We start from the raw sequence: 13,635 nt of genomic DNA, 5'->3' as shown, positions 1-13,635 counted from the left end.
TTGCGGAGCACTCGGCCCTTCTCGTCGCCCTTAAAGCGGAATTTAAATAATATCCGCTCCCCCGTATCAACGCCAGGACACACGCCTCACATCGAGCCCCGGCGGTCTCGATGCACATGTCATGCACTACTCACCTACACATGACACAGCGGCCGCGTCCGCCTAACCCGCGTTCAAGCGAGGGCGGTCTGGAGACGTCCGTGTCTTTCCCGACCGCCGAGTAGTCCTCGCTTCGTGCTCTTTACTCTACACCCCAATCACTAAACTATACACCTACACGTGAAATTTTACGATCGAATTTGTACGATCCCCAGCGTAAAATTTTTAGTCTGTGGACCTCTGTTTCTACGGGCTCAATTTCGATGAAGCTGTACATAGTCTAGACTGGCAAGCAGCACAACATCTAATATATCAAATGTCAAATGTCAATTCGCTAGATGCGGGCAAAGCAAGACCGGTCATTGAGGTGATATTTGGATGAAGCATATGCTTTGCAGTGGGTATAAACTTAACAATACGCAGTAAAAAATATAGCGATTAAATCTTACACGAACAACTGCCTTGTTGACGGTTGTGACCAAGTCTTTATATTTTTAATGCAATATTTTGTAGACCAGTTTTTGCGATTTATTTGCTGATAGTTTTTGTATTTAAATATAAAAAAAATATATATTCTAATGATTCTCCTTATCACTCAGACCGTAAATTACTTTACAATAAAAAATAAGCATTATTTTAATAACAAAATCATTACAAATAATAATAATAACATTATGACACTTACACAATTTTAATTAAAAATTTCAGGACTTATAATTCCCAGTAAACGTTTTAAAGTATCTTAAAGACCGTTCTCTGAACACAAACTTACATTTTTACAGGGTGGTTAAATATAGGTATAAAAGCTTTGAAATGGTGAATACATAACAAATTTTTCTAATATATTTAAAAGTTTTCTGCCTATCTCGAATCTTCATGTATAAAATGATAAATTTGAAACCCAATTAGAGTGCGATTGGCTAATTCCAATGACAAATGGAACAGATATTAAACCGTAATTAATTTTAACATGTAGTAATTCGAGTTTTGACTAATTTGTTCCAATATATTATCATAACTTTATATATTATTTGAACCATTGATTTTTGGATAGAGCTTACCACATATTATTTGATAGAAAAGGAGGTTTACATTCACCCCTTAAAGCTTTTATACTTAATCAATATTTCGATAAGATGTAAAATTTATAAACAACACTATACTGATACGTGCTTCTTTATCAAATAATGATAAAGTATATTTCGTTAATTTTTGAGTAAGTTTTAATATAATGTCAGGTCTGTTAGAAGAATATCTAAAATATATATTCAAATGGTACTTGAAGAAAAACTTTAAATTTACAAGACATTTTTTTATTATTTTAACTTTATATTATATAAAAATATACGATTCGTAAATGTTACTTGCCGTATATTTTTTTTACTACTTTATGCTTTACAATGGGTTGATAGTCTTCAGGTGGTATTTTTAAAAATTCATTTATATTACAAGCAGGCTTGCTTACTTTATGTAATTTTAACACTTATTTTAGTAACAATTATTAACATGTTTATTCTTCTGTATAATACATTAGTTTAGTTAACACTTATAAAAAACAAACGTATCACATTGCGAATTATTAAAAATAAATGTATACTGCTACATAAACTCGATATGCTTCGATCCGTTTGTTTTTATGTTATTGCCTAACCTGCATTTATAAAGTACTGAACAAATTTAAGGATTAATAACTCTGGAATGCGTCTGCCTATTAGTTTTACTAATCTTTCTAAAGGTTGGACTTGAAAGCTTGGTAAATACTGAAATCGTAATATTGGTGCCACTAAGACGAAATTTTTTTAATTTTGTTAAAGACGATGAAATGACTGAGAATTATTGCCTAAACCTATCCAGTTGTAGTAAAGTGCAGGCAGGGATTGCATAAGTCGAAAGAGTTCACAAATGCATTGGAATATAATGTTTACATCTACAAAAAAAATATTATGTTTCTTGAATTTGAATATGTCGTGGTCGTTTATACATCGGACAATAAGACGTAATCCGTAAATGATTCAAATCACTTCCACTTGCAAGTTTTGCTAATACTTTTATAATGCGAACAGCCAAGGAGTGGAACAAGCTAACGGCGTCATTGTTTCCAGCCAATTATAACTTAGGAGTCGACGAGACTAAAGTGAATAGGATTTTTCAGACTAGCATGTATTATCGTGGACCTTGTCATCGCTTAAGATTAGGCGAGACAGAGATCAAATATTTCGCATATAAAGGGAAAAAAAGGAATTTTTAACATATTAAAGGTAAACATATTAAAATATTAATTTCCTTATACTACTACTACTACTACTACTTATCTTTGATAACACGGAACTGTAGAATTGGAAAAAGACTACGTTTGCCTTTGGCAACTTCGTCAATGAGATTGACGCATTCACCTTGGCAATCTCGTTTTCAATTACCGCAATACCTACACACATAAGACTCTAATGCTAATTACGTCCATCCTAAAATGACCAACGGAACGAGGTGCACAAAAAAGTACTCGACTATTCTGTTATTTCCCGTAGATCTCTATGGCTTTAACCTAATAGATGCATGATAAGAAATCTATGAGTTTGGCCTATATCAAGTAGTGGACCTCCCACTGTAAAGATGAAGTTCCGCTGAAACGATATTGAAGATGCCACATTCAGCCAATTATAACGCAAAAGCAGTACCGTTTTAAAATTAAGTCTTTGTTACCGTTAATTAGATTTATATTATACTAGCTGGGGGACCGCTTCGTGTAGTCAGCATTCCTTTTTATGGGTGTTATTTCATTAATTCTATTTTTGTTATTTTTGCTTTACCAAAAAAAATATTTCGGCCAAGTTTTATACCAATAAGATATTGTTTGAAAATATGACTTTTTAAAAGAAAAATCTCCTGTCATTCCTTACGAATGTAATTTCGAATGTTTACCCTTAGTTGACATTTTTCAGCGAAAGGAATATTCCTACCAAATTTGAAGTCAGTAAGATCCAGAGATATCATGATGAATCAACACATAGATGGAAACATCTCTGTATGTAGATAGATAGATTATATATTATTTTTTTCAAATCTCGAAGCATCGGACATTTATGTGTACCTATTATTTAAAAAGTAGAATTTATGCAGTAATTTTAAACACGTTTATATATCGCGGTTTAAATCTGATAATAAGTGAAGATCCGATAAACGTAACCAAATATATATCTGGTTTAAAAACACTTGTTCACCGTGACTTAGCCAGGAAACACAGACACAGTTAATGAGTTTATTTCCTTGACCAAGTAGAGAATGAATATGTGAGCGAAACTCCCGTTGCGATGAGGTAGGATGCAATCAAATAAATTGGCTGAAAATACAACCATAAATCAAAAAGTTTTCAAAACCGGTATCGGAAGAAATTTATATTTAAAATTTTATAGAATTCATGACTGATATAAACTAAAAGAATCGTCTAATATGTCGGTACGAGAATAACTCGTGAACGGGTCGAACACATCGGTTCAGTTTAAGTTTTGATAACCTTGCGGAGAGAAAAAAATAAAAGTTTGCGAAGGAAACAGTAAAAAAAACATTTTTATATTCCTATAAAAACCACAGAGTTAATAACTTAGCAACCAAACATTTGATGTCATTAAAACCGTAAAAAAATGTGGTAGAGAACTATATGTCGAAAAATAATTTAATCAGGTTATTACTACATTTTCATAGTGAAGTGTTTTAAATCCTGTAATCCAAGATTAAAATCTTCCCACGAATCAAACAGAAAATTTGTTTTTGTTATTAATCCTTGTTTACCTAAACATTAAATCAATGTAGAAAGTGGTCAATCTGAATCTTGTTTTTTCATTTATTAATTCTATCGCAGTATTTATTGCCAATAAAATCTGACAAATGTAAGACTACGATATCAGCCACAGCAGATAGTATTTCAAATATATTCAAGTTCAGATAAATAATATCATTATTCAAGTAGGCATTTATACGCACTTTTGAATAGACAATTATATTAACATTAACTTTAATATAACAGTAGTAAAATACCAACGACTCGGAATGCTAATCCACTGAAAAGAACCAGCAAGAAATTTAACAGTAATTTTTTGAAAAAAAAATAACAATGGTTGACGTATACGTTATAATATCAACCATATAAATGAGTCAACAAACAGAGTTCCTCACATTTCCATCCAATAAAAACTCTTCAATGTTTCAATATATGTTTAATAATAAACTTTTAGTTTTTCCAAATTAAGAACAGAAAGGTTTTAGATATCTTGTGGAACTTTATTATACATAAATGTGTACGTACGTTTCGATTCATGAAGCATATTTTAACTATCAAAAGACGAAATTTAAGGTATTGATTTTAGGAAGAAAAAAAATGCCTGTACTTTAATGATAAAATTAAACATGAAGGGAGTAAGTAATGTTTAACCATCATTTTCCGCAAGAGGATGTAGTTGAAACAGTTCCGGAACATGTACCATGGTCAAATTAACCTTGGCTGGGAACGATGTACAAGGCCTATGCAATGACATTGCTAAATCGTTTTTGTGTACCTGAATTGTTAAGATGTCCACAAAAAACGGCTCATCGCGTCAACCATACATCCGTAGATGCGCTTTGTACACAGAATCATGTATACGTATAACTAATTCATTTAAATTATACAATTACATTTTTTCGTATGTTCGCAGGATGAATTTTACGTTTATTTTTTAACACAGAGTGTATTAATAAACAACATTAATTTATTTAAAAATAAAATAAATTTTCAAAAGAGTAATAGTTAATTTTAATCAGAAAATATTTTTTTTACTCAGCGCAATAAATATAAAGACGTGTTGTACCTGGTATCATAATCATATCGGCCATAGACTCTGCCCTCTGCAAGGAATGGGACTCCTCCAAAGATCGCTACGATGACCTGTCTTGCGCTGCTCGCATTCAGCAACTTTTTTTGAATGAATGAATGAATGAAATGAAAAAAAAATTTGAAAGTCGATCTAGTGGGGGACTGGCCTACGCCGTGTCTTCTAATCCAACGGCTTATGATTTGGCACTTAGGAAATGATTCGCATTGAACTATTCCCTAGATATTTATTGTTATGAATCTAATGTGTCTAATGAGAATCTTATGTATAAAGAGTAGTTAAAGACAATATATCCGACATGCTAATATACTTTTTTATTAATTCTAATTTATATCTCTAGTGTTTTTTTTTACAATATTTTTCTTCGCTTTGACTAAACGTAGGCAGTTGAGAGAGGGTTGCCGCTATTTGGTACAAATCTTTCTTCTTCCGGCTGCAAGTCACGACAGCGTTTTCTCATTATTTATATTTTTTTTACGTACACATACACCTAAAATTTATACATATAAACAATACAATTTGGAAGTTTTACTAAATTACACATTAATTGGTACATTATTTTATTTGAAGTCTCTGCCCAAGCGCTACAGATCGTTAAATGCCTTGAGATTTAGGACAATGTGCCGGGCCAACACATCAAAAGATTCTGCCGTAGATTTTTTCTTGAGGAGGTCCGGTAAGTTGAACGGAGGTATATTAAGGTTTTCACATAAGGTCACGAGATTACGTATTTTGGATTCGAATCGAGAACAGTGTCCGTGTAAGTGATGAAAAGTCTGTACTGTATATATACATTATTGCGTATACATGGAGTTAATGAAATTATTTCCGAACTAAAATTTATTTTTCTGCTATAAACCGTTACATTTGTACATAATTTACATCTGTTTATTAATTTATATTTTTTATAGGAAAAAAAAAATAATTATTGTGCTATTGCAAAAAGTACTTCGAACGGGATTGTCATTTTGTTTTTCAAGATATAACAGTTCAGACTAATAGAGAATTACGTGACTTATCTGTAAAGGCGGAACAGGTGTACAATCAAACTAAATAAAAACCAGGCTATTGTACGTTGTTAAATTAATGGCACACCTTTATTCCGTGACTTGACCAAATCCAACAATAGGAGATGATAAAACTATTGTGACGACGTAAAGCGGATTCCGCCTAACTGACGGCAACGATTACAACGAGAACGCAGTAATCATGAGTTGATTACAGCGTCCGGTATTAGCAACATTAGCACATTTACTAATAAAAAGTAATAAGAACATGTAGACAGACAGAACGTGGAAAGAAACCTTTAATGAGGTAAATACGTATGACGTTGTATGACCAAAATTTATAAATTGACTGTTTGGATTTATAAAATCACAATTCAAGTAATTTTAAAATATGATAAATAGAAGAAAAATGTTCCTCATTACACGAATTTATTTAAATTACTATCCACATTTCATCATTTGCAGTGACCACTTGTATATGCCTTAAGATGAATGCCTAAAGATTATAATTTGATAAAAATAGAATTAGTTTGATCTTGCTCTGCTCTTAGAGACTACAATTCGGTTTTTATTTATTTATGGTTACTTTTACCACGTCCGTATTAAATTAGTAGATAATTCATTTTAAGTTCACGGGCCCTTCCGCTCCGTGAACTCAGTTCAGATGATGCTATAAAAGCCTTAGGGCTAACAGCACCTACTTCTACAGAAAAAATGTAAATGGAATAGATGATTCATTTCTAAGCTTCACAATGCACAAATATAACCAATATAACCTTAAAATGTAATAGAAATTTTTACAAGATTTTCTTTAAATAAACTACATAAATTTTTTACACGGTAATTAAAAGATATCGGAGGGAATTATATTGTGATAAAGTTCACAATTCCCCAAGAGAGTGTGATAAAGAATTTTTGCGTCGATCACATGTATTTCTACTATGTACTATAAGAATACTTTTGACAAAACTTTTCTTTTAGTCTTTAGCTCTTATAATAAAGATCCCATGCAACTCTTTATAGTACTTTAGGCTATATACGACGTATTAAGCAGAGTTGGCTTACTGGTTCCATACATAGTAAAAAACATTTTTTCACGACCTGAAGGAAGAAGAAATCTCCATGCCTCGCATTTATAAAAAGCGTTAAGGCTCGTATCTCTACTCCGTCTCTGTGACATTACAAAGAAAATATACATGTATTGTAAATGTTTATGTCATCGTCGTAGTATAATAATAATTTAATAAATATGAAATTTGAAGGTAAAATAGTTATAATTTCGATTAACTTATATTCTTCTCGTTTCAGATACCTAGTCATGGCGATCGATGATAGAAAAATCGAAAAAGAAAATGTTAAAACCGTGGAAAAGTCGGTTAACAATAACAGTAATAGCTACATTAGAAACAGTATTAAAAAAGGGACGAAGGAAAAAGTAAATCTTGAAACAAAAACGAACAAAATGACCGAAGATAATTGGGAAGAATTAAATTTATTCCAAAAGGCCAGGCACATGCTTTCATTGATCACAGTTGAACCAATTCTAGCATGTTATGTTATGCCATCGGTATTGTCAGCATTGGCTACACAGAATCTATACTTAGAAAAGGCCTGTCGTGTCAATTTAGGTTTTGAACATCATGTTTGTGATGCACTGACAAAAAGACAAACAGCAAATTATACAATGGAAGAGGAAGCGGTTCAAACTCTCGTCGCATCAGTAGCTGGATGGAAAACTGTACTACAATCGTTCTTGCCTTGCGGAATCTTAATTTTTCTCGGAGCTTATAGTGACAGAGTTGGTCAAAGAAAATTTTGCATGCTATTGCCTATAGTTGGAGAATTTTTAACCAGCATAGGACTTATTGTAAATACGTACTTCTTCTATGAATTGCCCGTAGAAGTAGCAGCAGTTACTGAAGCAATCTTTCCAGCGCTTACCGGCGGTTGGTTCACTATGTTTATGGGAATCTTCAGTTACATTGCCGATGTTACGACGGAGGAACAAAGAACATTACGAATCGGAATTGTCAACCTTTTCTATTCTTTAGGAGTGCCTGTAGGCGCTGCGCTTAGTGGAATTTTGGTCAGAAAAATAGGTTTATACGGCGTTTTTTCTTTGAGCGCGACGTTATATGTCTTGAGCTTCTTCTATGGATTCTTCAGAATTAAGGAAATGAAACGAAATGACATATCCGTTGTAAGTATTTTCGCTGCTTTCATCCTTTCTTTATTTATTTATCTATACAATTCTTGTATAAATTTATTGTCGAACTTAATGCTTAAAATATTATTAACCTTTTAACTATTTGGGCGATACAGAGATAAATTAATAAATGTAAGTGACGTTATAAATGTGACAAGTAAATATCATTCAAGAGAAATAATATTAAAAGGGTACGAAAAAAACTTGAAAAAAATATTTCCTACTATATCGTCATCTACTTATTTGTTGTATATTTACTATGAATAATACTGAAAATAACATTTTTTTTCGGTCTGCTTTAAATAAAATAATTTTAGGATTCTTTTTATTAACACTAATACTTCCAAAACAATAAAATGAAACTTTTTAGAAAAAAACTACTTTGTTCGTCATTTTGTTCCTTTTTCATTTAATGTCTTTTATTTGCCTTAGATCATTTTATAAATAATATATAAAAAAATAACTTTATAAACTAGAATAATTTTCTCAACCACTGTTATCATAAACATATGGCATTTAACGACTTTAGTCGAATGGGGGTTAAATCGTGCAAGTTTTATGTTCAGAACATGTTAATATAATTGAGTTTAAAATATTTCCATAATGATCAGATAATAAACAAATAACAATGCAATTATATGCTCATTATATCTAGATAAAGATGGCGACATTTCCAATTTAATACTTAATATATTACTTGGCGATCTGGTGTAAGAATATAAATAAATGTTAATTTTATTATAGTTGATAAGTAAATTAACGCTTTGCTCTCCTTCTTTGTGATTTCGGAATATTACAATACATATATATATTTAAATTTTTTACTCGAATCGGGGTCATAACTGAATTTGTCAAGCTATTACGTTACGAAGTCCTTTCACTTGATAATTAATAACAGTAATTGGCCATCGTGTCGCAAACATTACTTGTTCTAGATCAAGATTGTCAAATATCTCCCTTCCGCCTTTTTGTCTTTTGAATTTCGCGGCTATGTACAAAGCGCTACAGAGCTCGTATCTGGCAATACTATACATAATTTGAAAGGTCTTGACATAATCTACAAAACGACGCTATGCATGATTAGTTTGGATATTGCGTTCAACAGTTATAGACGTGTAAACATGGAGTTCACTAACGCCGAAATTCGCGCTATTTTAAAGTTTTCCTTCGTTAAAGGCAAATCCGCTAGAGAAACGTTCCGTGAGATTAATGGTGTTTTAGGGGATGGTACTCTATTACTTCGAACCGCGGAGGAATGGTTTCGACGATTCAGAGCCGGCGAAAACGACACCATGGATAAGCCGGCCGGCGGAAGACCTGTGACGACAAATACCGATCAAATCATGGACTACATCGAGTTAGACCGGCATGTGGCATCTCGTGACATCGCCCAGGAGATGGGAGTTAATCACCAAACCATTATTAAACCATCTGCAGAAGGCTGGATACAAAAAAAAGCTTGATGTTTGGGTGCCGCATGATTTGACGCAAAAAAACCTTCTGGACCGAATCAACGCCTGCGATATGCTGCTGAAACGGAACGAACTCGACCCATTCGTGAAGCGGATGGTAACTGGCGACGAAAAATGGATCACATACGACAATATCAAGCGAAAACGGTCGTGATCGAAGGCCGGTGAATCGTCCCAAACAGTGGCCAAGCCGGGATTGACGGCCAGGAAGGTTTTGCTGTGTGTTTGGTGGGATTGGAAGGGAATCATCCACTATGAGCTGCTACCATATGGCCAGAAGCTTAATTCTACCATCTACTGCGAACAACTGGACCGCTTGAAGCAGGCGATCGACCAGAAGCGTCCAGAATTGGCCAACAGGAAGGGTGTAGTGTTCCACCAAGACAACGCCAGACCACACACTTCGTTGATGACTCGTCAGAAGCTACGGGAGCTCGGATGGGAGGTTTTTTCACATCCACCATATAGCCCGGACATAGCGCCAAGTGATTACCACCTGTTCCTGTCCATGGCGAACGCCCTTGGTGGTGTAAAGTTGAACTCAAAAGAGGTTTGTGAAAAGTGGCTGTCCGAGTTCTTCGCAAATAAGGAGGGGGGCTTCTACGAGGGAGGTATTATGAAGTTGCCGTCTAGATGGAAACAGATTATCGAACAAAACGGCGCATATTTGAACTAAATCCGATCACTGTAACACTTTTTATAAAGTATTGAATAAAGAGCAAAAAAGCGGAAGGGAGATATTTGACAACCTGTTATAAAAAAATTACTGCCAGTATACTAGAACATGCAATTAAGAGGGCCCTCTACGTTATTAGTTATGTAATCAATTTCACTTAATTCTTCGACACTAGACTTAAATTTTACATGTATTTGCATTTTCTATAGTAATAATCACGTTCAATTTCACTTCAAGCTAAGAATTATTTATTTCTAAGTTAATAAGTTTACATAAGTAAATACCTAAGTTATTAATTTAGTGATCAGTAAATACATTTTAAAAAATAATAGGATTATATGTAGTCGTGTGATTTCAAATTAAATGCACCTTGTTAACATTCCTGATCCTCATCAAAAATAACAACAATCAGTATATTACCTAGTTTAAACTCTATTTAAACACTTTTACGTGCCCATCAATTATATATCTTCTTCGTGTAATAAAAACAGCGTACGACCTTAAAAGTTTGCCGTCAAATCTAACTAATTACATAATATTGTATAGTTAATAAAAAAACGTAACCATTTGTTATAAATTCGATAGATCTCGTTAGTTATGTAATAGATTTCAAGTTCAATGACTAAATCAGGCCACCAGAGCATAACAATACAAAAAGTCCGTCAACTTGACCCAGATTCGTGTTACACTCGATTGCTGGAGAGGTCCTCGATTCTAGTATATTCTCAAGATATTACAAAAGAAATTTGTTTTTATTAATATTAATTATTAACTACGCAATATATTGATCAACGCTGAATTTGGATTAATGTTATAAATAGATTTGAAATTGTAAATCACAAACTAAACACATAAAAATCAGCCAATTGTCATTATCAACTTTATCTCAGCCGTAGGACATCCACTGTTCGACATAAGCTTCCGCAAAGATTGTTGGAAGTTGGAAGCGACCTGGTTAGAAAAACGTCGTTGTTGTTGTTATAGCCCATAGGCTTCCTCCAAAGATATCTATGGGGATATGTGCCATAATCGCAACGCAATATATAATATTATAATTTATTCGAGGCGTAAATATGTTTTTATAAAAACAGCAGTCGAAACGATGCGATCGAAGATACTCAAGGACAAAGTTATTGGTATTTGTTTATGTTTTTATTACTTTACGCACCCTGTGTTTTTTTAAAAAAAAAAAGGGAAAGCATATTGATTCCTATCGATTTTTTTCTTACGAAATTTCCGGTTTCATAATGCGTCCATAGTAAACAAAACTGGATTTGTTTATTATAAACTGCATGTTTACTATTAACAATTATATAAACTGATATTAAGAAAGACCTTCGTTGGAGTCGGTAAAATATGTCAACAGGTTGTGAAATCTTGTAATTTTAAATGTCAGTAATAAAGAGCACTTAAGAATGATGATATTGTTGTTCCAAATTGTTAAATATGATAATAGTAGCTTCAGAGCATTATGATATCGAATTCAACCTATATTATCTATATACTAAATAGCTGGCGATATGTGATATAGATTCGTAAGCACGATCTAAGTCAATTGTTGTAGGTCAATTATCGAATATATACACTGCAGTTCAACCTAACTTGTTTATTTGTTAATGGTAATTTTTAATTTTTTTTTCACAACTTGATGAATCTACATACATCATATTAAATATTCTATCGAACTGTAACAACTGTTCATTACATTTGTTACCTTTAATACATTTTTTAAATACTTAAGTCATCATAAAATCTAGCCTGAAATGAGGTAACTGATAAATTATTACCTGAAAATTAGACTGGAGGAGAATGTTTATCTTTTTAAAACTTTGTTAGTTAAATATTTTTATTCGTATCTTGATGAACTGTTGCTTTGGTTGGTTAAATAAATCTTTACCATATTAGATATATTATGGTCCTGTTACGAAAATATTACGTATCAGTTTATTGAATCTATTTATTACGTATAGAATATGTAGATTAAATTCCGAAATTTACTAACTTCGTATTAATGTAAAATATATGCAAAAAGTATCTTATGACATAGAACCATATAGTCGAGTAGTGTTAGCCCGGTGGTAGAAGTCGCGGGCTCGATTTCCGGGATACAATCTTACATAATTCATATTATTGTGCATTAATTATATAGGATTGCCACTATTTACAATAACATATATCCAGAAATTATGAAGCAACGTCCTCTGCGTATCATAATGGGTACGATTATGGCCTTGCAGTGGACATATATAGGGGAAAAACAAAAGGAAACAGTATCATTTTATTTTACAAAAATTAATGATGATTCTAATATGCACTCTTAACTACGTAGTACACATGATATAAGAAAATCACAATATATTATTTAACAATATATATTTCATAACGTAAAAAAATTTCAATCTCTTTAAATAAATAGCACACATGTTATGAAATAAAAATATTTGTTGAATGTAATATGTAATTAAATTTGTTGAATAACTAATTCGAAAATTCTATCCTGTTATTAACATTTTTAGCTAACCGTTTAACAATATTGTATACCGGATACGACAATATTGTATTAGAAAGTCGTTAAATGTTTGAATCAATACATGTTTTTAGAAACCATCGAGCAACTGCTGTGAGTGGCTAAAGGACTTCTTCGATGTTCGCTATGTGAAAGACACGTTGATGGTGGCTTTCAAAAAAGGTCCTAACAACCGCAGATTAAGGGTGATCATGCTGGTTGTCGTTCTCTGTGTGGTCATCGGACCTATCTATGGTAAGTAACATTATACTTTAACTTAGTTGGAATTGCCTTGTTTTTTTTCTATCTATCCGGTTTACATTCCGACGTTTATTTCCGATATACAGTATAAAGGTTAATAGGGCGTATGTTGTTAAGATAGGATAAGTCTTATAAGAAGACTCAAAGTCAACAAGAGAGTAGTAGAGATGGGTATTCTCGGAGCTTTACTGTGAGACCGAATCAATAAGGAGATCCATAGAGAATCAAAGTTACTTTCAAATCTGAAAGAATTGCTAGTCTGTAGTGGCGGTGGGCGGGGTATATTGCTAGTGCAACTGCCGTTTTGAATGAGTTTCTCGAGTGCCGACCACAATCGAAATCGGCCTAGATAGGAAGTTACTGAATACAGGCAGTGCAAGACCGGCCATTCAGGCGATCTTCTGCCTATATCTTACAGTCGACGTCTATTCGCTGACGTAATGATGTTCTTGAGTCTCAGACTTTATTTCAAAAATCCCGGCAGCACGAATTTGTAACAGACAGCGTTTTATTCACAATCAATCAATGTAAACGCCAGTTTTT

At 32.9% G+C, this 13,635-nt stretch overlaps 1 protein-coding gene across 1 annotated transcript in view; it reads left to right on the top strand.

Annotated features, from left to right (window-relative positions):
* The window catches only part of LOC137924152 (lysosomal proton-coupled steroid conjugate and bile acid symporter SLC46A3-like), a 40,031-nt gene that overhangs the window by 20,226 nt on the left and 6,170 nt on the right, over positions 1–13,635 (top strand). The window contains exons 2-3 of the mRNA XM_068767505.1: positions 7,280–8,171; positions 12,927–13,086. Coding sequence (XP_068623606.1) covers positions 7,290–8,171; positions 12,927–13,086 — 1,042 coding nt within the window. The 5' untranslated portion in view covers positions 7,280–7,289. The remainder of the gene's footprint in view (positions 1–7,279; positions 8,172–12,926; positions 13,087–13,635) is intronic.

Source organism: Battus philenor, unplaced genomic scaffold, assembly GCF_028537555.1.
Source record: "Battus philenor isolate CCGP_79_NKW_IND1 unplaced genomic scaffold, ilBatPhil1.0.hap1 SCAF_10, whole genome shotgun sequence".
Taxonomy (NCBI): Eukaryota; Metazoa; Arthropoda; class Insecta; order Lepidoptera; family Papilionidae; genus Battus; species Battus philenor.
The sequence above is the reverse complement of the archived record's forward strand: the minus strand, read 5'-3'. Positions and strand labels throughout refer to the sequence as shown.